This window comes from Corvus brachyrhynchos, unplaced genomic scaffold (assembly GCF_000691975.1).
Source record: "Corvus brachyrhynchos isolate BGI_N302 unplaced genomic scaffold, ASM69197v1 scaffold466, whole genome shotgun sequence".
NCBI lineage: Eukaryota > Metazoa > Chordata > Aves > Passeriformes > Corvidae > Corvus > Corvus brachyrhynchos.
This window is the reverse complement of record NW_008238635.1, coordinates 1,946,856-1,972,929: the sequence shown is the minus strand read 5'-3', so window position 1 is coordinate 1,972,929 and position 26,074 is coordinate 1,946,856. Positions and strand designations below refer to the sequence as shown.

The following is a 26,074-nucleotide window of genomic DNA, read 5'->3' as shown; positions in this document are numbered from 1 at the left end:
ATAAGCAATGCAGCCTCCTCCAAACTTGCATCCTAGAACAGGTTGACACGCATTTTAAAAGATCTTTCTCCACATCTCAGGAGTATTAGAAAGTCCTCTAGTTCTCTAGGAATAATTGCTTCGCAAAATTATACATGTATTTTAAAATTCATTTGACACCTCAGGTTTCCACTTCTTCACTTGACTAAGCTTGGGTTTTCAGCTTTATCAGTACACTGATACTAAGGATTCAAGCTTCAGAACATTACCAGTCACAGACTTTACTAGCACCATCACCAAAGTATGCTGGTGTCCTCAAAGGAACGGCCCCGGAGGTAGTGAGATGATGCCAAACCTCCTAATGGAGCTTGACAGCAGTGGGATTAAAAGCACAAGTGAGATCGCAACCCCTCTGCAATCAGCTTCTGCCCTGGAAGAGCTGAATCAGAAGAGAAACCTCCTGGCAGCAGGGAGGGGATGAGGAGCCCGCTCACACGCAGGGTGAGCGCAGCAGGGGCCGGGGGAGCCTCGTCCATCGAGAGCCCTCCTCACTTGCCCTGCCAGCTCACTGTCAGAAGGAAGAAGCCAATCTTAAGCTCCTGCGCCAGGGAAGGGTTTCACCAGCAGCAGTCCCAATTCCAACTGGTCCTAAACTTTGGATGCAGAACAGCCCACGCCATCTGCCCCCCTTCTTCTTGCTGCCTGCGAGGTGAAGGCATTCCACAGCATCCACAAGGAGCTCCCTCCTTTCTCCCTCGCCTTCGAACGCTGTGCTTGGAGTGGTGCCACTGATGCTGGAAACAACGCCTGAGCAGCTAGGTCCAAGATGGAGAGAAGACGGGAGAACTCACTGGGATGCAAGGGGTGCTCAGGAGGACACCCACAGCCCCCGTTTCTGTGGGACGGGGCGTGCACAGATCCTTGCAGCCAGCACCAAGCCCCAGAGCACAGCCCTGGTTCAGCTGAAAGGCAGCACTGACCCACTTCCCGCCTGAGGGATGCTCCAGCAGCCTTGCTGCCCCACGTTTCCTTCACATTCCTTCCTGCCAGCAGGAGTACATTGGCATTTCCCCCAAAGTCACCCAAACGGGCCTTAGCAAAGATGCAGTGGTGGCCAGCTGGCACGAACCATCCCAGGGATGTCCCCCAAAAAGCCAGCAAGGCACAAGCACCATCCTGATCCCTGCTCATCTGAAACCCAGCGGCCAGAGGCTGCTCTCCTGCCTGGCAGTCATTTTCTCCCAGCAAAATGCAAGGCAAAACCAGGGCTTTTTACTGCAAGAAAAAGGGAGCCACTCCAGGGACTGGTGGGAAGAGCTGATGGGTCTTGGCACAGCGCTCAGGCTGAAGAGCTCCAGCTCCAGACCTTGTTTTGCAGTGACCCGTACCAAGATTTGGCTTTTCCCTTTTTCTTGCCAAATGGAAAGAAAAAGAAAGCCTTCCAGGTCAGAGGAAAGAAAAGCATTTACTCATGGGTCAAGGGAAACAATCTGATGCAGGGTTGAGTGCACTCTTATCCTCCCCAAACAAGGAAAAGATTCAATTTCCATCTCAAAAAAAGCCCATCTAAAAATAAAAAAGACAAATGTTTTTAGGGTCAGAAGCACTCAGTTTTGGTTTTCAAGCCCAAATGATTTGCTCAACTGAACCCCATGTTGCAAAGCATGGCTTGACTCAAAAGTGTAGAGGGGTGGGGAGCGATGGGCTGATGCACTGATCTGGAAAATGTCCCCCTTGCTGAGATGGCGCAGCCACAGTGACCACTGCAGGGCCAGCCCAGGCCCACCCGTGTCCCCAGTGACCACCCGTGTCTCCCCAGTGACCACCCGTGTCCCCAGCTTGCAGCCTGGAAACCCCGAGCTCCGCTCCTGCCTGGCCACAGTGCCAGGAGGGAGGGAGGGAGGTGTTTGGCCACCTCTGCAGCACGCTGCTCATCCAGAGCGAGCTGAGCTGTCACTTTCCATCCTCCTCGCCAGCCAAATCCTTCCTGACATCCCGTTTAAAACCCAAAGCACCTGATTACCGCCGGGGCCAGGCAGCTGGGAGAAACCCTTCCATAAAGACACCCCCCAGAACAAAATCCCTGCCCAGAGCACTGCTCCTCACCCTTCCCAGACCCACCCACGTGCCAGGGGCACCAGGATCCCTCTCGAGGCAGTCCAGGTGTGGCTCTGCTCTTACGTGTGTGGCCCCAGCCACAGGGACATCACGTTTCCAGCACCTGCTTCCCCCCACCCCAGCAGGGAAGAGGCACCTGCCCCAGCTCCATCCACCTGCCAGGGCTGAGCCCAGACCCCCCACCACCCCCAGTCCATTAGCAAATCCCTGCAGCACAACACATTGCTGGTGTTCTGCTTAACCCCGGCTTTTAGGGAGAGCTGCAGAGCTACAGAACCTTTCAATTTTTAATTTCCTCTAAACATTTTGGTCCTCTCCCCCAGGGACTCCAAGTTGATTGCCTCTGCTGGCAGCAGGGCTGCCCCACAGCTGTGGGGCAGGGGGAAACCAGGGCAAGGGAAGGGAAAGAAGCTCCACGCAAAGCTCCTTTGAAGGAGCAGGACCCCTTTACATGCACAGCCTGGGATGAGGGGCATCCACACCGGGCTCCCCAGTGCCCCATGGAGATGCTCCACAAGGAGGGGGGGGATGACTCCGGACCCCTCTGGGAGGGACATGCCACCTGCAGGGACAGGGCTGTTGCAGAGCAGAGCACCCTCCTCCTTCCATCAGACACATCTGTGGGTCTGGGTTCCCCCAAAATTGACGAGAAGGTTTATCCCAATGCCTGGCACAGCCACCTCTCCTTCCCCACCACCCAGCACTGGCACACAGCAATGCCCCAGAGCAAGGCCATGAACACAGCATCACTTTCCAGTCCCTGAGGCATCTTTCTCTTTTTTCCACTGCCTTAGGCAGCAAATGTACAAACAGAGACCTGCTGGGCATGAGGAATGTGAGCTGAGCTGCTCTGGGAAGGGAGATGCCATCACAGGCCGGGAAGAGTAGCTCAGATCAACCTGGAGCAGGGGAGCAGCTCCAGGCGGGTTTTCCATCCCTCAGGTGCTAGTGGGGGGTCCAGACTCAGGGTAAAGGTTCAGTTCTTCACTTTTTATCTTGATTGAAAGTGCATGGAAAACTAACCAAGCACTTGCACACAACATGTGAACGGCAAAACCTCAAAGAAAAAAGAAATCCTGATCAGTGAAGCACGAGGAAAGGTACATGGGACTGCAGCAGGGCCCTGTAGCCCACCTTCAACAGGTACCCAGGGTGCAAAGAGTGATGTGCCCAGAATACGCTCCCTCCATCCCCAAACTGGCAGATGTGGGAGTTCCCAAAACACAGGGATACTGTTTTAACACTTGCTGGCTCCCCTCCCACAAACTCGCTGCTACCCTTCTGCACACATGTAAGCTCCCAGTAACCACACAGCACCTTCCAGACCCCATAGCATCTCCGCATTCCCAATTTCTTGAAACAGCAGTGGGACCCATCCCCGAAGCTCCCAGTCACATGCCCAGGCAGCCTGGGGACCTGCTGCAGCCCAGGCAGGGAGCAGGACAGAGGCAGCTCCTGCTGGGCACAGGGCCTGCCCACTCAGCAGGATGTTCTCCAGCTCCTCACCTGCCCGCCCTCCCAGGCCCCCAGAGGAGTTTCAGGCTGCAGGGAGCTGAGCTGCTGAGCGCTGGCCTCGGCTGCCATCTAGCAGTGACCCAGCAGCAGCAGGGACACAATGACAGCTCTTCCAGGCCCAGGCCCCTGCTGCAGCCCAGGGAGGGGTAGAAGAGGATTTGGGGGTCTTCTCAGGACACCCCACCTGCCACCTCCCTGAAACCAGAAACTCTGCAGCAGAGGGTGAGCTCCGAGCAAGCTCAGCCCCGTTGCAGTGATGGATGACAAAAATGTGCAGTGAGTGCCCCAACCCAAACGTGGCACCAGAGAAGTCAGGAAACCTCTGAATCTCCCCACAGGGTTGGACAGCCCCTGCTCCTCAGCATTCTCCTTCCATCTCCTTCATTAGCTTTCCCAGCAGCTGCTTTCTAACCAGCAGCAGATTTTCGGTTTTTAGCTGTTTGACATCCCAAACCACCTTTAAATACTGAAATTAAAAGTGAAATCATCACACAACAGTTTGGGTTGGAAGAGAGCTTTAAAGATCAACTAGTCGAATCAACAAACATCTTATGCTGGGCTTTTACCCATTCCAGTATTACTGCTAATATTACTGAGCTTTTCTTGGTGGTTTGCAATGAAAGATACCTCTGGTGTTGCTGCAGGTGGGCACAGAATGGCCCTTGAAGCCCCTGAAGATCTGAGGAACACTCCAGGCACCAGGATGCCAGCATTCCTAACCAGGACACTTGTTTTCACAGTTTTACTCTGCATTAACACCCATTAGGATCACTTGCCACAGGCAAGAGGCTACATTAACACGGTCAAGCTTCAGGCTCTCTCTCACTGGATCCCTAACAGATTTTATTCCGTATCTTTAAGATGAGATTCCTGACACTTTGTATAGAAGACAAACAAATCACAGCATGTTCTTCTTGGGGAAGGAGGTTTCTTTGGCTCTCCTCACAGCAAGGAGTGGGTAGAGCAACCACTGCATTAAAAACCAAAATCACATCCCCACATGATGTCAAAACAGCTCATGCACTGAAAGAGGGAGGGACAGGCAGCCAGTTTCCCTCTCCTAAACTTAAAGGATATGTAACACAACATGACACTTGGATGTTCTCCTGAACCATTTTATTGAAGAGAAGTAACTCAGTAACACAACTGGTACAACAAAACCGAACTATTTTCCTGAAAGGAAAACTAACATTTATCACACATGCTGGGCACACCTGAGACGTCACACTCCAGGATTTTTCAAGGGATTAAACATTTCTGAACAAAAAAAACCCTAACAGCATGGTCAAAGAGATTGTGCTGCTCCAGACAGCCTTCCTTGGCAGCAGCAGCTCCAGCTTCTCCCCTCTTACCCCACCTTCCTTCTCAGGCTGCGGAGCCACTGGAAGTAGGCATGGGAAATGGCCAAAAGAGCAGCGCAGGAGGACACATGGCTCCTGAGGTGGCCCTTGGTCACACAGCCCAGAGCACCACAGAGGCCAACCATGAGACTCCCAAGAAGGTCTTGGTCTTCATATTTTCTTCATCTGCATAAAGAAGGACACAAAAAAGAAAGATCAAATCTACACTGGCAAATCCAAGAGCTCCAGTTTAGACTGAAATCAGTTTTTCCTAGACCTCACCAGGCCATGGAAAGAAGACTTCCTACTGCACACCTATTTGGTAAGTCTGACATGGTATAATGCAAGGACCTCTCTCCCTCTCCTCCACCTCCACTTCCCCAGAGGCAGGGAATCAGATGTGAATTCAGTAGCTCGTGTCTAGGGAACTCCAGGGAGAGGGCTCCAAGGCACAGACAGCCACTGCCTTTGGCAAGTCACTTAATGCACCTTGCACATTGAGCAACTCTTGTATGGGTGTTGTAAATGCTTCCATTGTTTGGAAGATGGAAGACAAGCACCCACACAGGGACCTCACAGGGTTTACAAAATCCTTAGTTCCTTATGGTTGAGAGACTGAGAGACTCAGTATGAAATGAACACTGGAGTGGAGAAACAAATACTTCTGCATGCAAGCAGCAGAAAGGCTAGAAAAGAGAACAAAACCCAACATTGAGAGAACTAACCCTCAATTAATTTCTTCCCATTAAACCATTAGAAATCCATTTCGCTGCACGAAGGTCACCTGATGCATTGCATCCAGCTATTTACTGCTCCAGCCCACAGAAACACCAGCATGTCCACCTGTTCCAGCAGCACCAGCCCTCAGATACACACCCAGGAGGGACTGCACAACTCACAGCACAGTAACACACTGCTCAGCTTTCTGTCAGTCAGTTTTGACTGACAGATCTGTTCACACTGACAAGGGGGCCCAGCATGAACGGTACTGCCCTGAGTACAGCACCGGGATGTACGGCTTCACAAAGCTGGGCCTTGCTGGAAAAACTTCCCATCTGATCTGGGCCACCTTGCCTCATTTCTGCTGGTTGCCTGGGGTAAATAAAGGAGGTGTAAAGGTCTTCTGCTGACTTGACTGAGACAGCAGGCACTGAGGACTCTCCCAGAGAATGAGATGTCTGCAAATGTGTGTAAATAAACTGAGAGGGTCCAATTAGTGCACACTTAGCTCATTAGCTGCCCTGATCTTAATTATCTCTCAAAATTTACAAAGAAGTGGAAGGTCAGCAAATTGATAATTAAAAAACCACAACAAGAAGACTACACAACAACAATAATCCCTTAGTGTAGCAGCTTTTCCTGCACAGCAAGCTGGAAAGAGCCATAGATTATTACAAGACACAAGGCACCCTCTCTTAGCAAAGAATTAACAGCTGTCTCATCTCTCAGCAGCCCCACACAGAACCAGTAATGGCAATGACAGAGGGAATTTCTGCAAGGAGGCAAGAGCTGAGTCAGAGGAAGCCCCTCTGCATTTTTGCTTATGAATTCAAATTAAATTTAGGTTTCAGGGATGTTCACTCATGTCTCAGCCACAGACCAGAGCTGATGTTTGTATTTTTTAACTCAGCACGGAAGAGAAAACTAGTGAAATGACAGACAAGCAGCAATTCAACCACAGCTGTTCAAAAACTGAGTACTTGCTCTCGAGGCTGCTTCTGCTGTCAGGGCACAAGAGGACTGAGGCACCCCTGCAGCAGCAAGGACAGCCACATGGCTGGGCAGCAGGGATTCAGTGCTGACAGGATGCCAAGACAGGCATCACTAGAGCCCAATTAGCCAACTACTCAGCTGGATACCAGCAGCCCACTGAAAGCCTCTGCTTAACATGCAGTAAAAAATATGAGTGCTAGGACAAGAACAAGGTTACAAGGGGATTTTTATCTCTTCTTGCCACCCACGCCATTCTCACTGAGGGACAGGATGCATTTATATTCCTCCAGTCTTCAAATCACCAGCTATGTCTGACATTTATGGATCTTGCTTTAGTCAACTAGGTGAGGAACTCTCCAGATTCCTGCATTTGAAACACAAACTCAGATTTGCAGTCTTCCCCACATTACCTTCTTCCAAATACATACAATAGGATGACAGTTTATGTCTTTCAGTTCATTTGATAAACTGACAGAGCAAGGACATTAATATCCAAGCCACACAGCTCACACAGTTTCTCTAGCACAGAAACCTAAGTTGGCTAGACAAAAACCTAGAGAAAATGACTACTTTACAGTAAAGTGACTAGCATTACACTCACTTTGACTCTTATTTCAGAGCAATGTCAGAAACACAGCCCCAGAGCAGGCCCCCTGCTGAGCACTTCAACAGCTGACATTTGCCTGGAAGGTGCTTTGGTCCCTGCAGTAAAACACCTCATGAAAATACAACAACTTAAATAACACAGAAAAGGGGAGAGCATCACCTGCAGACAAGTGTTCCTGGTGTTCCTAATGGTACTACCCTAGACTGCACCCAAGACCTGGGGTTTCCTCCCTCCTTAACCTCTCTGTTCAGCAACTAATCAAACTGTTAAATAGCCAAGCGCTTCTCTTTTACCATGCTCTGAAACCCAAGGTGTAAAGCATACACATATGCTTTACATTCACCCTTAAGAGTTATAAACATGTAGTTGTACACAACCTCATCTCCAACAACAACCAGGACTGCAAATCACTTCCTTTCCGGTCAGTTTAGGATGAGCAAGACCCTTTAATGCAACTATTCACCACCAGTACTTCTGGTCTTTTCCTGCATTTACAGGCTGCCCCAAGTTATTACACATCCTTTGCCAGACCCAGAGATCTAAGAGGAAAACACACACTTCCTGGCTCCCAGGGGTGCAAAACCATGGAAGTGCCAAGTCAAACTCATCACAGCAATCTGGCACAGGTCTGAGCTCTCAGAGCGCATTCTCAGACTGAAACATTGTGGTGCACCTACGGGAGGTTGGAGGGACCACAGAGACTCCCTGAAGTCTAAAATGGGATCAGAGGACAGGCAGCTAGGAAGGTATTTATGGTCCACATAAACAATAGTTTTCATATTACGTTTCTGCTCGCTTTTGATGAAAGAAGAAAACCAACTTCACAGAAAACTTGCACAGGACTAAAATGAGACATCTGCTGAGCCCTGGAACTGATTTCATGGAATGACAGCTGTGCCAAACCCTCACCTGGTCACAGGTTGGCCCCATCCAGCTTCGAGGTTGCTGTTTCACTGTCTGCATCTCCTGCTGGAAGCGAAGGTCTGGCTCCACCACTTCAGCTTTCCCCTGCTTTCCACTGGGCTGAATATACAAGGCTAAAGGATTCAGTTCCTCAAATTCCTAGAACAAATAAAAACCACACCAGTATAGTAAAAAACCCCTACACTGTAACTACCACGAAGAATAAAAAGGATTCAGCAAATCTCTAACAGGTTTTGTGAAGGTGTACAACACCCAAGAGTTAGCTCCAAATTCCTGCAGGAACAGCCTTATTATGAAAATCAACTCCTCTTCTGCCAACAGCAAAATTTCTCAGCAATGCCCCTCTCCCCCAAAACTGGGCCTACACATGCAAAAATACCATCATAGGATCTAATCCTGACAAAACATGCAATTCTGCATCTGCTGAATAAAACAACAGATAGAAGCCCTCCAGGCTGTAAAACTCAGCTTTCTGCCGAAATATAAAATCATGGCAGTACCTTTCCAAGGGTTTGCATAATCCACACAGTTCTTACTGAAACTGAGTTGAGACACACAAATAATGGCACAGCTAAGCTTAAAGCACAAATGCTCTGGCTTTCAACTGGTGTGTCTATCCAAAGACAACAGGCAATCTACCATGGTCATGCCATCCAGCACTGTACATTTCACTGGCAAAGTATGAGAGTTGTTAAACCAAGATCACTTCCATATCAACTTTTAATTCATTGCTAGAAGACAGGCTGAAAGTAGCTTGTTCTACTAAACAGAACATCTCTGTTGTATCATCAGATTCCACCTTAAGCAACAAGCAAGCTCTCACCACAGAGTTAGACACTCTGGGATGCAGTCACAAAATGACAGGCTACAGGAAAGCAGGGAATACCAGTTTTGCTCTTCACAAAACCACTTGCTTCAAGGGAAGAATCTTCCCATTACAGGCACCCGAACAGGGATCCTTCCCTTCCCCTTCCTTTCAGCAGCACACGCCTCCCTCCTGACCTGGGAAGGAATGTTCTCTCCACAGACATCAGCATATCCCATATCGCTCAAGACGGAGTGGAAGTAGACATCGTCCTTGGTGGATGTGTCACACAGGAAGAGGTACAGAATACCATTCACATACTCATCCACGATGCCCACAAGTTCCTTGAAGCGACAGAGATCCTTGAACAGGAGAACTGCAGCACTGGACCATGTACCCTGAAGAAGAAACAACATAAAGTTACTATAAACAGACCAACATCCACCCACCCGAGACTTTTCCTTCTGGTGGGCCCTTGCCAAAAGCCAGCTGAGCTAGGCCAGGCTAGTGATAAACACAGGAAAGTCAGGCAGACAAGCTTCCCAGCATGAAACTAAACCAAACTACCCCAAAGCCTGCAATTCTCATTACACTCAGAATGCCCTTTCACCCCAAGTACCTACTTCCAAACGTAGTTCAATGGCATCCACCAGTGATTTTATCCCGATTGCCTAAAACACAGCTGTTTGTTGGTTTTGGTTTTTTTTTTAATTCCTGGAATCACAAGACTTTACAAACATCAGAAGTATCAAAAGTTGTTAAGGAAAACTGTGATTAACCCTCAAAACTCAGGGGAAATAACTTTTTAAAAGCAACATCTTTAAAAACACAGAGGCAGCAACTCTGGTCACATGCTTTCCTTCAGAGCTTGTACTTCTCAGGCTTCTTTGAGCAAGAGGATTCCCATCACAGAGAAACTTTCTTATGACCTCTGTAACTCTCTGGCTGGGCTAACTGCATCAAACCAACTCACTCAAAGCTCTGTCACAGAAGAATGTTTTAAAACAGAGCGTTGGAGCTACTAATGCTTCAGAAGAACATTGGGGAACTACTGGCAGGGAAAGGAACAAGTTTGCTGCATTGCTTAACAGCAGCCATCTGGTTTCTGCAAGAATATAAAGCAAGAATGCGCTGATGGTAAGGAAAGCAGTGGAAGGGTGATTGCTTGTAGAGCAGAGGCTTACCCAGCACACTCTGCTGAACATAACAGCACCAGTTCTGCTGTAAGTATCAACAGGACCCGACTTCATCCAAATGTTTGCCCTTAGCAGGAGAACAAATCTCTACTTGGTAACTCCTGTGCCTATGTCAGTAAACAAAACTGCATGTGGACACATACCTCCACGGGTTTTACCCATGCCAAGGAACACGGGATGGCCTGAGCAGGGAGCTTCGAGTAGCACCACCTAAAACACACAGCAAAGCCATTACAGCAAAAACAGGGATAAATCAGCAGGAGTGCAGAACTTCCTCCTCTTCCAGGTTTTAGGATCAGTTTAGGAATACAGAAGCATACATTGGATCGTGCACTTATGACTAAAACCCAACAGTAGCTTCAGAAAACACTCCATATCCAGAGAATGGGCACAGCAGAAACAGCAGTAAAAACTGGTCCCTTATGCACCCCCTGACCCAAGCACCTTCCCATCAAAACCCCTTGTGCAGACTGAGTTACAGAGAGCCATGGCTTTTGAACCAAAGAATGCCAACGACCAGGCACAAGGAGAGGCAAACAAGGGGGAAGACACAAACATGGAAAATGTGCTGAGCTGCAGAGAACAAGCACCTCTGACACTGCAAATACATCCCACTTGGACTGATGTGCCTTCAGGAGAATGTGTATATCCATTCATGCAACCCAGGAAGGAGGAATAGGGAGCTTGCCCCGAGGGGACAGAAAGCAGCAGGAGGACAGACTGAGGAGTGAAGGCAGACACAGGAAAGGATTTAGCAGTGTACCCCAGGGTACCCACAGTCTTCGTTATCAACCTGGGTGACGGGGGAGAGTCTACCCTCAGTCTGCTGATGACACAAAACTGGCAGGAGTGGCTGATGCCCTAGAGGGTCAGGTTGCCATCCAGATGGATCCTGACAGGATAGAGAAATGGGCAGACAGGAACCTCACAAAATTCAACAAAGTCCTGCACTTGGGGAAGAACAACACCATGCATCAGCACAGTGTGGACAGCTGGAAAGCGTCATTTTTACCAGGAGGGTGACCAAGCACTGGAATGGGTTGCCCAGACAGGTCATGGGATCTTCATCCTTGGAAACATTCAAAAACCATTTCAGCATGGTCCTAGGCAGCCTGTTCTACACAGCCCCACCTATGACAGCAGGGAACTTGGACAGGATGAGCTCCAGAAGCCTAATCCAACCTCGACTGTTCTGCGATTCTGCCGCCCACGTGTAATTTACTTACTTGAGGAATCTCAGCTGAGACCTCTGGACAATTTGGAGCTGTCCATAGTCTGCGCAGAACACCTCTACTTCCTGGTCATTGATCACACGGTGGATGACCACACGGTACCACCACTGGGAGATCATGACGCAGCAGAGCTGCCCAGGCCGCACTGCGGACTCAGGCATGATGTATTTATCAGAAGCAACTTTATATGAGTAAACGTGTCTGTAAAAGATCAGAGTGAGGAACTGCACTCAGTAGGATGCAGGAAATGAACCAGGAGAAATATATGAGACATCAAAAGAATCCTGACTTTTCAAAGTCCCCATGACATGAATTTTCAGGAGTTGTTTCAATAGGCCCTTTATATCTCTGTTCTGCCACACTTAAACTGAAATGGCAATAGAATTGCAAACACAAACTTTTAACATTTGAATGATACTCTTAGGGTCTGACAAAAAGTTAAGTAATGGGGACTGATCAGAGGCTAAACACAATCACCATAATCATTACTTTTTTACCATTACCTTGACATACCAGCATTTCTCATGAACCAGTTTCTGCAGTACTGGCCCAGGTGCAGTGTTGGAGGTGGAAGTAAACGCATGAACCGAGCCCATTAGCAACAGCTGCACCAGACATGACAAAGGAACCCTTCAAGCTCCTTTCCAGGCTTATGAAGCTCAGAACTGCTAGGACAAACTACAGGAACTGCTGGTGACCACACTTACTGCTTGTTAGTTAAAAGGAACAGATAAGCGTTTTGAGTAGTGAGTGTTTCAGGACAGCACCAGCATCTCTGTACCAAGCAATGAAGCCAGCAGGGGCCATCGCCAAGAGCTGGGCGCCCTGTTCCCTCAGCACAAACACACACTGCCCTGCTGTAGCATGCTCCCACCTCATCTCAATCATCATATCCTGCAGTTCATAGGATGGTTCTGCGCGGCAGATGTGGATGTAGAACTGGCTAGGAGAGACGACAAAGTCCACAGCGACTCCCACCAAGGACCTTCTCTTCAGAGGTGGCAAACCACAAAGGCTTTTGTCCTGAACAGCATCTGGAGGGATTGCTGGAGTTGGTGGTAACTGCTTAAAACGTTGAAGCTACAAAGGGTAAGTGGGAGGTCTCGTCATGCACTGAACACACAGAATTGGCCTTTCCATTAATTTAAAAAACAGCTCCGCTTTCCTGGGGACTTGTGAATTACTGAATATCAGAGAACCCCAACAAATTGGATGAACTTGGATGAAAACTCTCCCTGTGAGGGAAACAATCATTTTTACACTCTCTTTCTTTCTTCCCTCCAGTGTTAAGAGGGGTCAAGCTACAAAAATACCGTGCTCATATTCCTGCAAGGAATAAAGGAGAGGAATTGAAGTCACATCACATATTTAGACAAAAGTAGTGAATGGCTATTGCCAAAAAAGCAAAACAAAACCAAACCCAACCCACCTCTTTGCTGGATAAGGAATTATTTCTGTGTTTCACGACCATGAAAAAGTACATGATTGAACCAGCAAAACTCTCTGAAAATGATTCAGAAATGACAGAAGATGTGAATGCAACCCACCTTCACACTAGAGCTACTTCCCAGAGACAAAACCAGTCAAAATCTACAAATTCTGTTCTTTTCTCACTTAAGACAAATTTGTACAAGTGAGCTGTTAGCACAGCTTTCAGTTTTTCCTTATTCTAACTGCTGAAAATATTATTTCACTAGAAGTGGTACAGACGGGAGACTTAATCAGACATCAGCTACTTTCACTGCCTCAAGAGCTTTCTTTTGTGCCAGCAGACAGCGCTTCTCCAATGATCAGAAATCAGAAATACTTCAGTTTTACTCACTGTGAACACACTGCAAGTTATCACTGCATCCTACATCAGGCAAGGTGTGGGCAGCTCATATTCCAGCACATTCCCCATTGCTTATATGGCTAAATTCAACTGCAAACAATGGGGTTTTGCAACAGTGGCTCTCTTAATCCCTTTGTAAAGGTGCAGATCATAGAATCATGGAATATTCTGAGTTTGAAGGCACCCACAAGGATCATCATAGTTCAACTCCTAGACCTGCAAAGGACCACCCCAAGAATCCCACCACGTGCCTGAGAGCACATGTCCAAATGTTTCTTGAATTCTGGCAGGCTTGGTGCTGTGACCACTTCCCTGGTCCCTCTTTCTGCAGACTGAGTAAAGCCAAATGCCCTTCAATTTTTTGGAGCTAAAAATTTTGACTAAAACATTTGAGTTAAATAGTGAGTTAGCATTTTTGAGTCTAAAAGCAACTAGGAGAATTCTGGCCTGAGCAGCAGCATCACCTCTACAAAACCCTTACAATTTCACAAATTTCCTCTGTGCAGCACCTGTGAATGGTGGCGTTTCTGATGGACAATTTTGCTCTGAGAATGCTCCTCCTATGAGACTGTTAAGAGCACACAATAGCTTTCTAGTCTAGCTCACATGTTGTTAGTGACAACAGACACTTCTTTGAAAGACTTACAGGACGTGTACTCGAAAACATGCTCCCAAAATACAACAAAGTTATAAAACAATAAAGCAAGAGAACACAGGGTAAGACCAGGCTTTATAAGAGGTATAGCTTGCAAGAGTGGCTGACTCCTTGCCCCAAGCTGGACTGGCAGCTCCCAAGAGTGGTGTGGGTGACATTTTTCCTTCTGTCAGGGCAGCAAGAAAAAGCTCCTGAGAGCAGCAGCTCTGTATTCTTTCTCCTTCTTGCAACTGGACAGATGGACTCAGCCCTTGTGCCCCATCTGACCCTGAAAACACTTCCAGGATTAGTCTCAGGATACCAGGCAGCAGGGCAGGGATCAGGTTGCATCTTTCCTCTCTACTTGCAGCATCCTGATGAACAAATTGTCCATTGCACATCCAAACGAACAAATTTCAAACTGCTTTCCTCGTCTTTAGAGCATTTTTAAAACAGAACAGCAAACTTGGTGGTTCATGACAAAGAGTAGTTGTACAAACATCCTCCAAGTCTTGTCGGGATCTTTAAATGGGTTCCCTCTGCAATTCCTAGGAGCAAAATCTGGGGCTACCTAGACCATATCCCCCCTTTTAGAGCCTTCACACAAGCAGACTTGTGGTTTCACCTAGGGGAATTCCCTGTGGACCTCATCACACCAAAGTAAAATTTCTTTAAAGGAGCAGCACAGGCTGCCAAAAATCTCTCAGGGGTATGCTTTATCAAGTGCTACATGAAATCCAACTCGTAGTTCCAGGCTTTCAAGCTCATTAGTAGACAAAACACCGAAGGGTAGAACCCTCGGGATTCTTTCCGTGCCTGTAAGCTCCAGCTGTACAGCTGGGTACAGCCATAATTCAAGCTTGGCAGAGGAAACAACTCTAAGAAGAAGGATTTTCCTGAGACAAAGAAGGCCTAAAGATGCTCAAAAGAAAAAAATAAAGGAGGGACAGATTTCTGAAAGAAAGATTTAGCAGTTCAGAGCTTTTGCACTGCTATTCTCCATCCCTGTCTAAAAATACACTGTTAAACAAAACAAAATAATGATAATTTCCTACCAAATAGCAGACTTGAGACTGCAGGAATCAAGGTCACTGAGGAACATTCCCCAGCTCTGTCAAAATGGTTGGCACTGAAGCCCTGTCAACAACAGCAGGGGAAATTTCACACAACTTGTCTCACAACAAAGTTATTAAACTCCAGTTACAACTAACTATAGCAAAAGGTTATCACCACTGCTGTAAGCAAGCACGATAACACTTAACCAGCCTTGGATGATCTGACAGACCTCAAGACCAGAAGGAGACAAGAAAAAGACTGACTTTGGATGTCACATAAAGCTGTACACCAGGTCAATATGAGTCTGGTCGCCTCCAGAGTCATCTAAAACAGGTACAAAAACGTTTGAAAGCAGCAGTGCGTCAGCAGTGCAAACTCAACAGAAACAAGGATAGTAAAAAGAGTACCACCCCTTGGAATATGACATGAAAATTCTACAGATTGTTTGTCCAGCCACTTACTTTTTTGAGGTAAGCACTCAAAATGGCTGCTTTTGATTGCACTGGCTGCGAATCCATCGGAAGTGCTGCCTGGTAGGAGCTCTCTGTCTCACAGGTGGGTTTCACAGGAGGCATCTCAGCTGCAGATGCTGCTGCAAAGACAATTTAATTTGCCTGTTATTCTTTGTTGGACTGATGCAGTGTTGCACATTAAGCAGTAAGGGAAAACATCAAAAAATGGAAGTCTGAAAGCACTGGTGTTGTTCTCCTCACTACCTGCAGCATTCACAGCCACCACATTCATGAGGATTCACTGCGTCAGTAAGTTAAAACAAAACAAGAATCACCTGCTCTTGTAAGCAAGCTAGAATAATGTTAAAATGAATTTTCCCTGGAAAAGCTGTGAATTTGGCAGGAACTCTACGTGATTATCCATCCTCTCCCACAGGTTTTAAGGGAATGCTGAGGGCATCTGCAGTGGAACACTGCAGCCATGCCTTTCAGGCCAGTGTTAAATCTTCAGTCTCAGAAAGCGTATGGCAAAGGCTTTACCAGCCTGCAGAGCAGACATTCAGAAGATCCTTCTAGTTTTTTCACCTGTTGCCTGGAGTGACTGGAAATTCCAGTCCTACCCTCACATTCAGCAAGTCCATACTCTGAATGGGCTGATCATCCCTTCTTTCACCTCCCCCCCAAAAAAAGGGTGGCAACATGATGAAACCTTCCAGTTAAATTCTCTGCTACCAAGACAACTGCCTTGTGACAGCTGCTCCTGCAGCACACAACAGCCCTTCTGTGCTAAACCCCAGGGGAATCAGGACTTCCACAGCAACTGGAAACGCAGCAACACACTTGAAAGCAGTTGCTTGGCCACAGAGCTTGCAAGAGCTTTCAGTTAAACACACCACCTCACCTTGCAGCATCTCTTCTTCCTGTGCTTTATCTTGAGGCATCTCTTCTTCCTCAGCCTCACCTTGCAGCATCTCTTCTTCCTGTGCTTTATCTTGAGGCATCTCTTCTTCCTCAGCCTCACCTTGCACCATCTCTTCTTCCTGTGCCTTATCTTGCAGCATCTCTTTTTCCTCAGCCTCATCTTGAGGCACCTCTTCCTGTTCTATGTTGCTTGCCAAGTACTTCCTCAGGAGTAGCAAGGAACCCGCCTTTGTCTGCTCAATGGCAATGGAATCAGACACGCTTCTGAGGACCTCAAAGATGGACGAAAATCCGTACTGCCTGTACTGGAACGCCCGGCCAAAGCGCCTGAGGAAGGCCCTGTGGAAATCCCTGAGCAGAAGTGGTGAGGAACTCAGCAGGTCCTGCAGCTCAGCCTTCACCATTGCTGGCAGGACAGGGGTCCTGGCACTCAGAGCTTGGAAACCCTGTGGATTCTTGGAATTCTTAGTGGGAGAAGTAGCATTCGCCTTCGTAGCAGTTTTCTTTGATGCCTTACTATGTGTGTTTACTTTCTGGCTGGCAACCAGCTTGGCAATCCCTCTGGTGGAGTCATCGACAATGGCTACAACAGAAAGAAATAAAACAGACAACCAGAACAATGAACCATTAAAAGCTCTACACTGGCAAAGCTCCTCTTAGTTCCTTTCCTTCCACACCCTTTCCAGAAGCAGTTGTCTCCTCCAAAAGCAACTACACTAAATCATGGCTGATTTCCAGCAACCTCTTCCCTTTGCAAACTGGACTGAACTATTTTTAAAAGCCAGCAACCAGTTTCCATCCTCATCCCTAGAAATTCAGACCAGGTAGGAAGGCAGGTCAAATTCTTGGATGCAGGATCACAAACAAAACCCAAGCTGCTGAGAGTTTTGCTGGGAAAGCAGAATCACTGTAAACTCTCATTACAGAGCACCCCCTGCCCAGGAAAGGTCTCCCTGGAGAACAGCTCAGGTCTTTTCCAAGCTTCTAAGCAACTTTTTCTTGTATTACTGCAGCACTCAAAAAGCCCCCAACCATTTCACCCTTCCCAATCAACTCTTTGCAACTGCCATTTGTTTTCACGACTCTTCCCTGTCGCTGTTATTCCGCAGAGAATGGCGAAATCACCACACCAAGTCCACGTTGCAAGGTATGGCCGAAGCCCTCGTTTTATCACCCATAACATTTATAGCATGGTTTGTAAAAGAGAAATTACACGATTGGCCTATTGGCCCGCCACCTTCAGAGGTGACAGGTTGAGCAGTAACACTCCCATTTCCAAATATTTTAAAAGAGAAATTACACGATTGGCCTATTGGCCCACCACCTTCAGAGGTGACAAGTTGAGCAGTAAGACTCCCATTTCCAAATATTATTCTCACAAGACTGAAAACAATTCCAGTGTTCTCACAACAACCTGCAGGTGCAGAAATGGGTTTACATTCTTACAAACTGTTGTCCATCCAGTTCTCATGGGAACGAAAGCTTTCACAGAGAAGCTGTGAGAAGCTGGATTTCTCTAACTGCTTTCTTATGAGAAGGGAAAGTTTCACAGGAAAATTCCTCTGTCAGTCCCTGCTAGCATCCACACTTCCCCAAAGAAAAAGAAAATGAAAAAGGCTCTTTGATACAGGCTGAACTTCCTATGGGGTCAGGTAGGGAAACCTTCACAGCTTCTCTCGAGAGGCCCTATCCCTGGTTTTGGCTCCTGCTGTAGTCTGCATTTACAGGAAAAGTGATGCTTACCAGTTCTAGCGTACTCATAAGGAAATGCTACCTCAGCTTCTAAACAAAGTGTACAAAAATAATTAGAGGCCTGGGCAACTTTTTCAGGAGGGAAGAGCACAAAGGTGTTAGAAGGCAGATCAAAATACAAGAAGAAATACCAAAGACAGAAACTTAACCAGTCGTATGAGAAACACATGGACAGATATGTGACACACAGCTCTGCACATCTGCAGAACGCTTCACACCAGTATGACGTTCCAAACAACTCCTCCACCCATTTGGAAACAAAACCTCACCTTTGAGGATTATGGTGCCAGTCTTAGAAGAAGAACAGACTCGGACAACGTCAGGCATTTGTGTCACCAGCTCCAAGGTGGACTGGAAGCCCAGTTCGCGCAGAGGGAGAGGTTTGCAGACCATGGCCATGTACTGCTCCTCCAGCTGCTCCGGCGTCAAGCCCGCTTTGGCAGCTATCAGCAGCGCCCTCACCTCCTTCTTCAGCACCTCCATAAGCCGCGCCTGCTTCGACGCCTCTGTACTAAAGGGGAACACGCGCAAGCAGATGACAACTTATACCACAGCTGCTCAGAATCACGTGGAATTTCGACCTTGTCCCGCTTAGCGGCTGAAAGCTGGGAGGGGGAGCTGGCAGCAGCTGCACCAACAACCCCTGTACTCACTTGCCAGCACCCCCGGAGTTCAGTGCACGCCTAAACCTCTGCTCTTTACAACCCCTGGCACTCGGAACACCCTGCGCGTCCCTACCGCTGCCCGAGGACAGCCCACCCAGCCCCGCGGCTCCGCGCTCCTCGCAGAGCCCCAGCGCGGGGGCTCGCCCCTCGGAGCCCGGCAGGGTCACAGGGCGGTAAAGCGGCGCGCAATGGCTGTTCCCTAATGCTGTAAACGAGGCTGAGACTTTTAAAGGAAAAGTCAACTCGTTTATTTGTTAACCGCTGAGAGCGGGAACCCAGGATAAGCCCAGGCTCCGCGCGACGAGCCAGAATAAAACAAAACACAAAAAAAGACAGCGAGACTCACTGGGCGCTGCCTCAGACCTCACGTTCCGCAGGAGGATTTCCCTCCCCCCCACCACTTGCAGGTGGCTTTTTAAAGCCTCGGGTGCCACCGGACTGGGGCCCTTTTCAATCCTCGCGCTGATTGGCGCCTTCCCTGTTCGCTGGTTGGTCTGTCCCTCCGTGCATTCCTCACCAATCATTTCCAAACAGGTCCGCTTCATTGGTTGGCTCGGTCTCCAATCCCAGTCCAGGGCCTCGTCCTCATCCCTCGTACACTATGAGGTAATGTACTAGAAAGTTCCTTCCACTAAACCCATTGGGTCCCTGTTACATCCCCATCCAGTGGTTACATTCCACCATTACACCCTTGACAGTCTCGCAATAACAATTAACTCGTTAACTGCATATCCCCAATCTTTTTAACAAAAAAAAAAACCAAAAAAACTTTTGACCATTTATTGCACTAAGGGCTCACAGATACCTGCGAACCCCCCTCAACTGCACAGCTGATTTCCACGCAGGAGTACTTTTCGGACTCAAACAGGAGCTGAACCTGTCAATTTTGGGACACCAAAGGTTGCTCTTAAAAAATCTCGTTCCAAAAGTTGGCAGCCAAACACATCTCCCAGGCGCGGTGGAGTCAGGACCCGCTGGTTGAATAAAACACCAGACAAAACCAGCATATTGCAGGTTTGGAGGTGTTAAATATGTCATGGTGCTTTTGACAAGACACCAACTGGAATCCAAAACCAGACCTGAGCTGCCTTTTGCTGTTGCTGCTTAGAACACCACCTGCTTTTTCAGCAGCTGGTGACCATCTCTGCCAGTCCCATGTTGGCCAAGTGATAAACACCAAGTGGAAAAGGTTTCTGGAGCAGTTCCAAAGAATATACACTAAAAATTTATTCATTATATCCCTTTTACACCCAGCTTTTCTCTGCCTTTAGCCCTCTCCATCCATCACTTCCCTGGTGAGCTGCTGACACGGCACCCAGCACAGCAGAGAAAGCAGGCACCTGGTGCTCCTGCCCTCCCTGCCTGCAATATCCTGAGTCTGGGTGGAGCACAAGTCTCCAATAAAACAGGAATCTGTGAAAAAACAAGATCAGCACCTCCCCAGCTGTCTTCCCAGCTCCCTCCAGCCCGTCCTCCGCATCAGGGACTGGAATCCCTGAGCTCAGCCCTGCCCTGCTTTATGTCCCAGCTGTGTCTTGCTGAAGTGCAATTTCTAGCCAGGTGCTGATTTCTTTAATACAGTTGGTGACTTTAAAAGTGTTTCTTCCACAGGTTTTTGCAGATGACAACACAGGCTGAGCAGCATGAGAGAGAAAGCTCCTATGTTTGCTCTGCCATGCTCCTGCTGTGGAAAACTAGGGAGGCATTTAGGCACAAACTCTTCTGGCAATTTAGATTCAACAGCTCTGTGATAGCTGTCGTATTAACATCCATTCAGGAAAGTTGGGACCCGTTGCTTTCCCTCCTGGCTAAAAGGTGACCCTAGAGAGAAGGGGGTTGCTGCCAATGTTCCTTCACCGTGCCAGTCAAAGGGCTTGTAGGGAGCAGAGCAGTGTGAGATGGTACTCGCCCAGACATTCACCGCAACACCCCCTCCAAACACTCCTGAGTAAGCCACTGGTCTCACCAGCAAAGCTTTTTCACCCTGGTGTCTATTCTGGGCCACTCTCACCTTTTGATATCTTTGGGGCCCCATGCCTGACAGCTGCTTTTAGGTTGCTTTTCAACAGCTTTGCAGAAACAATCTACTAAAAATCACCAGAGTGCTTCTGATTGTATTTTATTTCCAAAAGTAGGAAGACGCAAATAGAATATCCTCCCAGGGCCCACCCTGTCCAGGTCTAATTTTCCTTCTCATCTCCACAGCAGTGCATGATGAGAGCAGAGCAGCTGGAAGCAGCTTGCTCACTTCACTGTCCATTATGCCTGACAAGCGTGTGATGAACTTGAAACGAGCCTCCTTGATGTCACACCTCCCCTTCTCTCCTCCCCTGCCTGCTTTTCCTGCCTGCAGCAATAAATTCAAGCACGTACTCATTCCGCTCCCCAGGCAGCTGCGTGCTCCTCGGCACAGATGAGGATGGATAAGAGGTCTCAGAGCTCTTCCAGGGAGTCTCATAGGAGACGCAGAGAGTCCCCGGCTACGCAGAGCAAACGAGAGAAGAGGGATAGCAGCAGAGAAGCTGGCAAAGGAAAGGGAGATATAAAGCAGGAGAAAGCCAAGGAGACCAAGAGCACTGCGGGGACTGATGGTAGGGTGCATACCTCCACGGTGGTGGACGTGGATGATGTGGTGTCTGATGAAGAAATGGAGGCAATGGCATTGCTGGATAGTGAGCAGCAAGAGGAAGGTATGGCTTAAAGATGGGAAGGGGTTGGAAAACTGTGGGCTCTTTGATGCTGCGTGGGTCGCAGTGTGACTGCTCTCTGCATGGTGTCATCACACCCACCTTGCACAAGCGTGGTTATCCTCAGGATAGGATATGGGAGACTCCAGCCAGCCTCCCAGCCAGCTTCTGCAGGCTTATCAGCACCATCCAGCAAAGCAGTGAACCTGGGTACAAGCAGTTACATTCACAGCATCCTTCATGCTTCAGCTTGCTACTCCCCAGTTCTGTTCATGCTCTTCCTTTTCTTGCTTGGCCTCCTTTAGGTGGATGGCATTGGCCTTACTGCCAGTTCCTAGCCCAAAGGACCTCGCTTCAGGGATGAACTGCTCTTGAGGTGCACACTTGCAGCTCACTGGTTTGATGACCTCTAAGAGCAGCTCCTCACCAGGTGTTTGTTAGGCACATTCCCAGCCTGCTAGGAGCTGGGAGGAAGGGAGCATCGTGGTCCTTTTGGCAATACACCTGGGCCTGTTTGGACCCAGCACCACCGCAGGCATGGCAGATGTGTATTACAAGAGCCAGCACCACTTGTGCCCTTCCATGCTAGCACCTCTGCTGCCCCAGAGTGACACCAAGGTTCAGACTTGCTCCTGACTCTCTGGGAGTTTTTCACAGCTTCCACTTTCTGCCTCCATTACAGGAATTACAGCTGTTGAGCAGTGCTTAGGAGCTCTAGTGACCACACAGGTTCTTGGGATCTGAAGTTCCCTCAGGACCTGGTGGTTCTGCAAAGAATCCCAAAGGCAGAGGGACAGGGATGGAAGGGTTGGAAGGGATTAAAAATGGGAGGGATGCTAAGTTCACAGTTGAAAATCATGGTCTACTCTCTGGCTCCATTTATTTTCATGCCATACCTGCTGATTTTTCCCTCAGACAGGAGCACAACAAAGGGCAGCCAAAGCAAGATGACCCACACTCAGTTTGGGGAGATGTAGAAAGTAATATTCGTCTGGGCTGACTGCCTCAGTCAGCCTCCAGCACCTTGGGGTGACTTCTTAGAACACAGGAAGATTTCACTGGCACCAGAGGCTTCATCCCACTGCATTAGGGAGCTAGCATGCAATTAAAATCCTATTCCAAAACAACCTGAAATACTCTGATAGAGAAGGGCACTTCAGGCTGTGCATGTTTAAAGCTCTCTCTTATTTACAATCTTTGTCTTTAGCTCATCTTTCCAGATAAACTTCAGGGACCCCAGCTCAGCAAAGTTGCCCACTCCAAGCCTTTCAACCCTGCTTGGTAGCCCCAATTCTTCAAGATAAAGTCTGCTCTCTAGTCAAGCAACCATGGAGAGGCATGGCTCAATTTTTGTCAGTAAAGCAGAGACAAAATCTATCCATCCATCCTTGCAGCTCCTGGCAATCTGGAGCAGGGAGTGTTCCTTAACTCACCTCCAGAGAGAGCCAAGTGGTTCAGTTATACTGAGTCCAGGCAAAGCACAACAGTGAAGGCTGTTGTCAGTGCAGGCACTTGTCAAGCTATCGGTATTTTCGGAGCAGTCCTCGACTAACACAGTCCTATTGGGTTCCTCCCTAGGTGTAAAGACTCCTGGCCTGGGTGTCTGTGAGTGGCTTTTGACCATCTTGTCTTTCCTGTTCATCATAATGACCTTCCCCATTTCTGTCTGGTTCTGCATGAAGGTGAGAATAGCCATGGGGCCTCTCAGTATTTGGTGTCTGATCTGGGTGTCACACACTGGTTCACCATGTGCTGGACATGAGCATAAAGCTTTTTTGGTCTAAGGCCCTATTTATACCTCTTCAACTCATCCTTAATTTTGTTTTCTCCTTTATCACATGTTGCTACAGCACAGGGGTCCAACCATTGCCTATCAAATGCTTCTGCTGAAATACCAGCATGCAGAAACTAAGGTTTTTCTTTCTTAAAACAAATTGCAAGTCTGTTCACTTTCAGACACATCCCTCAGCCTACCTAGCCCAGAGATGGCTGCATTACAGCAGCAGGGTAAATAGGCTTTGAATTAAAAAATTTAAGAGAGATTGAGCTCTCAGTTAATAGAAGATTTCCCCTCTTCCTCTCGTTTTTATTCAGATTTATAGCATGGCTACATGGAGGCATGTTTTGATTCCCACTTCTCAGGAAATTTCACATTCATATTGTTATCAACAAGAATGCCAGTATTACAGCTCAGCTCTTGGGGTGAGCACGTTTGCCTTGGAGGGAAATGAGCAACACAGAAAATTTTAACTTGGGTTATTTAAGTTTGGCCAGGCTATAAGGAAACAAAATGCTGGGTCATCTTGGGAAACCCTGGGTGGGTCTAACATGGGCTGCTCTCACCAAATTCCTGTCTGTCACAGGGCTCCTCATATACAAGGCAGGCCAGCCATTCTAGGCAAAGGGTACAGTGACTCAGTGACAGGTGATGCCACAACCTGCTGAAATCCTCCCTTTGCAGGGCTTTTCCAGAATAAACTTCCTCCTCTGCCAGCGAGGCTGCTTTTCCCAGTCCTACTTCCTTAGCTCCAGCCTAGCTTTTGTTTCCCTCTGCAGGTAGTGCGGGAGTATGAGAGAGCCATTGTTTTCCGACTTGGGCATCTCCTTCCTGGCAGAGCCAAAGGACCTGGTGAGGTGTTTACTGAGCTCCCCCCAGCCACACTGCTCCTCTTCTGCATGCCTTACCAAAGCTCACATGCTGGTGCCCTCCAAGCAGGCATGGCCAGACAGGAGATGGGATGGTTTTTGTTCCCTTCCTTTCAAGGGCCAGTAGTTCCTAATGGCTTTTCCATCACGGAAGCAGCCTGAGAGTTTGAGCCTGTGTATTGCTGTTCTTTTGTAGTTCTGCATGCTAAACCCTTCCCTGTTCTCCAAAACAGAAGAGGTAATTTCTGTAGTTCTGATGATTACCAGCTGTCTCTCGCTTCCTCCCACAGGCCTTTTCTTTTTCCTTCCCTGTTTGGACACCTATCACAAGATAGACCTCCGCCTCAAAACCCTAGAGATCCCCTTCCATCAGGTATGGCTGACACCCCCTCTCTATATTAATTTTGGGATCTATTTAATGTTAAATCTGATGCTTTCTACCTTCATCCTTGCAGAGAAAATTTTAAAAAACCAACTCAAAGTAACCTCTAGTTTGCCCAAGATCCATCAGTAGCAGAGGTGGAAGCTACAAAGACTTGACCATCCAGCTCATCTTCATCATTCTCTCAGTTGTGTGCTTTTCTGTGCTACCTTAGAGTTGCCAGAACCAGCTCCATCTCCCCTAATATCTTTTGCTTAGGTGGTGACCAAAGACATGGTTACTTTGGAGATAGATGCTGTCTGCTACTACCGGTTGGAAAATGCCTCTCTCCTCCTCACCACCCTGACCAGCATCTCCAGTGCAATCCAGCTGCTGGTGCAGACCACCACGAAGCGCCTCCTGGCACATCAAGCCTTCTCTGAGCTTCTGCTGGAGAGGAAGAACATCAGCCAGGAGATAAAGGTGCTTCCATGGGGAGGGAGACAGCAAAGCAAGGGGTGAATTAAGGCTCTGCAAAGAAGCCCAGGTGGCCAGTCCCTCAGAGTCACAGACACTGGTTTGAAGAAGGCTTCTGCACTTGGAATAAGTGTGGACTCTAGTTAAGTCACCCTAAACCCCTGGGGTAAACGCAAATGGGAAGGAAGGGCAGTAATTTTATTTCTGAGGGGCCTTGCCCAGTAGCACACTGAACCTGAGAAATCTGCCTTACAATCCTGCAGTTAAAGTCCCTGCCCTGTCTTGCTCCCCGTGAGGGGGCTCGGCCAGTGCTGCTGTTCTCCCATGCTCTAAACATATTCCTCTTCATAGGTGGCTTTGGATGCGGTCACAGGCTCCTGGGGGATCAAAGTGGAGAGAATAGAAATGTAGGTAGGAAATGCTGGTAGAAGGGAATTCTCTGTCCCTTTGCAAGGACCTGTCCTGTGCTGCTCGCTGTGGCCTGCTCCTCTTCCTGCTTTGCCTCTGGCCCTCTCCCTGCAGGTGTTCTGCAGAAGGTAGAGCCTTTCACCTTCCTATTTTCTCTGCCCCTTTCAGCCTCTGCCTCATGTAAAATTTCCACCTGTTAGAAGTTCTTTCTCCTGCCCTGACAGCCAGAGCAGGATCCTTGGCTGGGATCTAATCACCATTTCACTGCTGCTGCAGGCAGTTTGCACCCAGTTCTGGTAGCCCAAAAGGCACAGCAGGCACTGAACTCTCCATGTCCTGTTCTGGATCAAAGGCCCTGGGGTCTCAGCACTGGTAGGGATGGGCTCATCACTCAAGTCTGTGCAGGAAGGTGGGACTCACTCGTCACATAGAGGGACATGGGAGAGAGCCAAGCAGTGAATGAATACAGAACATTCCTGTGCCTGTCTTGAGAGCAGTCTCCTAGGGGAGTCTCTGCTGTCTCCCAAAGACTGAGCTTACCCTATAAGCCTCAGAGGCACAAAGAGGTCTCCCTGCTGCCTGGTGATCATGCAAGCCTGGTCACTAGAAAACCAGGCTGAAAGAGAAGGATGGGAATGGAGGTAGAGGACTAAAGTGAGACGCGCAAAGAGGGACACCCAGGGGGCGAAGAATATGAATGAGCAGCTCTGCAGAGATCGACTGAGCCCATCCCAAGCCTCAGGCTCAGCATCCAG

At 48.3% G+C, this 26,074-nt stretch overlaps 2 protein-coding genes across 6 annotated transcripts in view; one reads left to right on the top strand and one right to left on the bottom strand.

The window, feature by feature from the left end:
- Positions 1 to 4,711: 4,711 nt before the first annotated feature.
- On the bottom strand, positions 4,712 to 19,187 carry TDRD5 (tudor domain containing 5). Of its 5 annotated transcripts, none has more exons than XM_017737456.1 (10): positions 19,087 to 19,187; positions 18,345 to 18,586; positions 16,304 to 16,906; positions 15,412 to 15,542; positions 12,304 to 12,509; positions 11,424 to 11,630; positions 10,341 to 10,407; positions 9,199 to 9,399; positions 8,182 to 8,334; positions 4,712 to 5,138 (listed from the first exon to the last, which is right to left on the bottom strand). In XM_017737456.1, exons 2-10 carry the CDS (start codon positions 18,556 to 18,558, stop codon positions 5,124 to 5,126), a joined length of 1,797 nt encoding a protein of 598 aa, XP_017592945.1. In that variant the 5' UTR covers positions 18,559 to 18,586; positions 19,087 to 19,187; the 3' UTR covers positions 4,712 to 5,123. The 5 variants fall into 5 exon arrangements, with proteins under 5 accessions (XP_017592945.1, XP_017592946.1, XP_017592947.1 ...); XM_017737457.1 differs by having other exon boundaries at positions 15,412 to 15,539; XM_017737458.1 differs by having other exon boundaries at positions 16,364 to 16,906.
- Positions 19,188 to 20,898: 1,711 nt separating this feature from the next.
- The window catches only part of NPHS2 (NPHS2, podocin), a 6,020-nt gene continuing 844 nt past the window's right edge, over positions 20,899 to 26,074 (top strand). The window contains exons 1-6 of the mRNA XM_008636111.2: positions 20,899 to 21,430; positions 23,006 to 23,109; positions 23,984 to 24,056; positions 24,364 to 24,446; positions 24,714 to 24,917; positions 25,263 to 25,318. Coding sequence (XP_008634333.1) covers positions 21,154 to 21,430; positions 23,006 to 23,109; positions 23,984 to 24,056; positions 24,364 to 24,446; positions 24,714 to 24,917; positions 25,263 to 25,318 — 797 coding nt within the window. The 5' untranslated portion in view covers positions 20,899 to 21,153. The remainder of the gene's footprint in view (positions 21,431 to 23,005; positions 23,110 to 23,983; positions 24,057 to 24,363; positions 24,447 to 24,713; positions 24,918 to 25,262; positions 25,319 to 26,074) is intronic.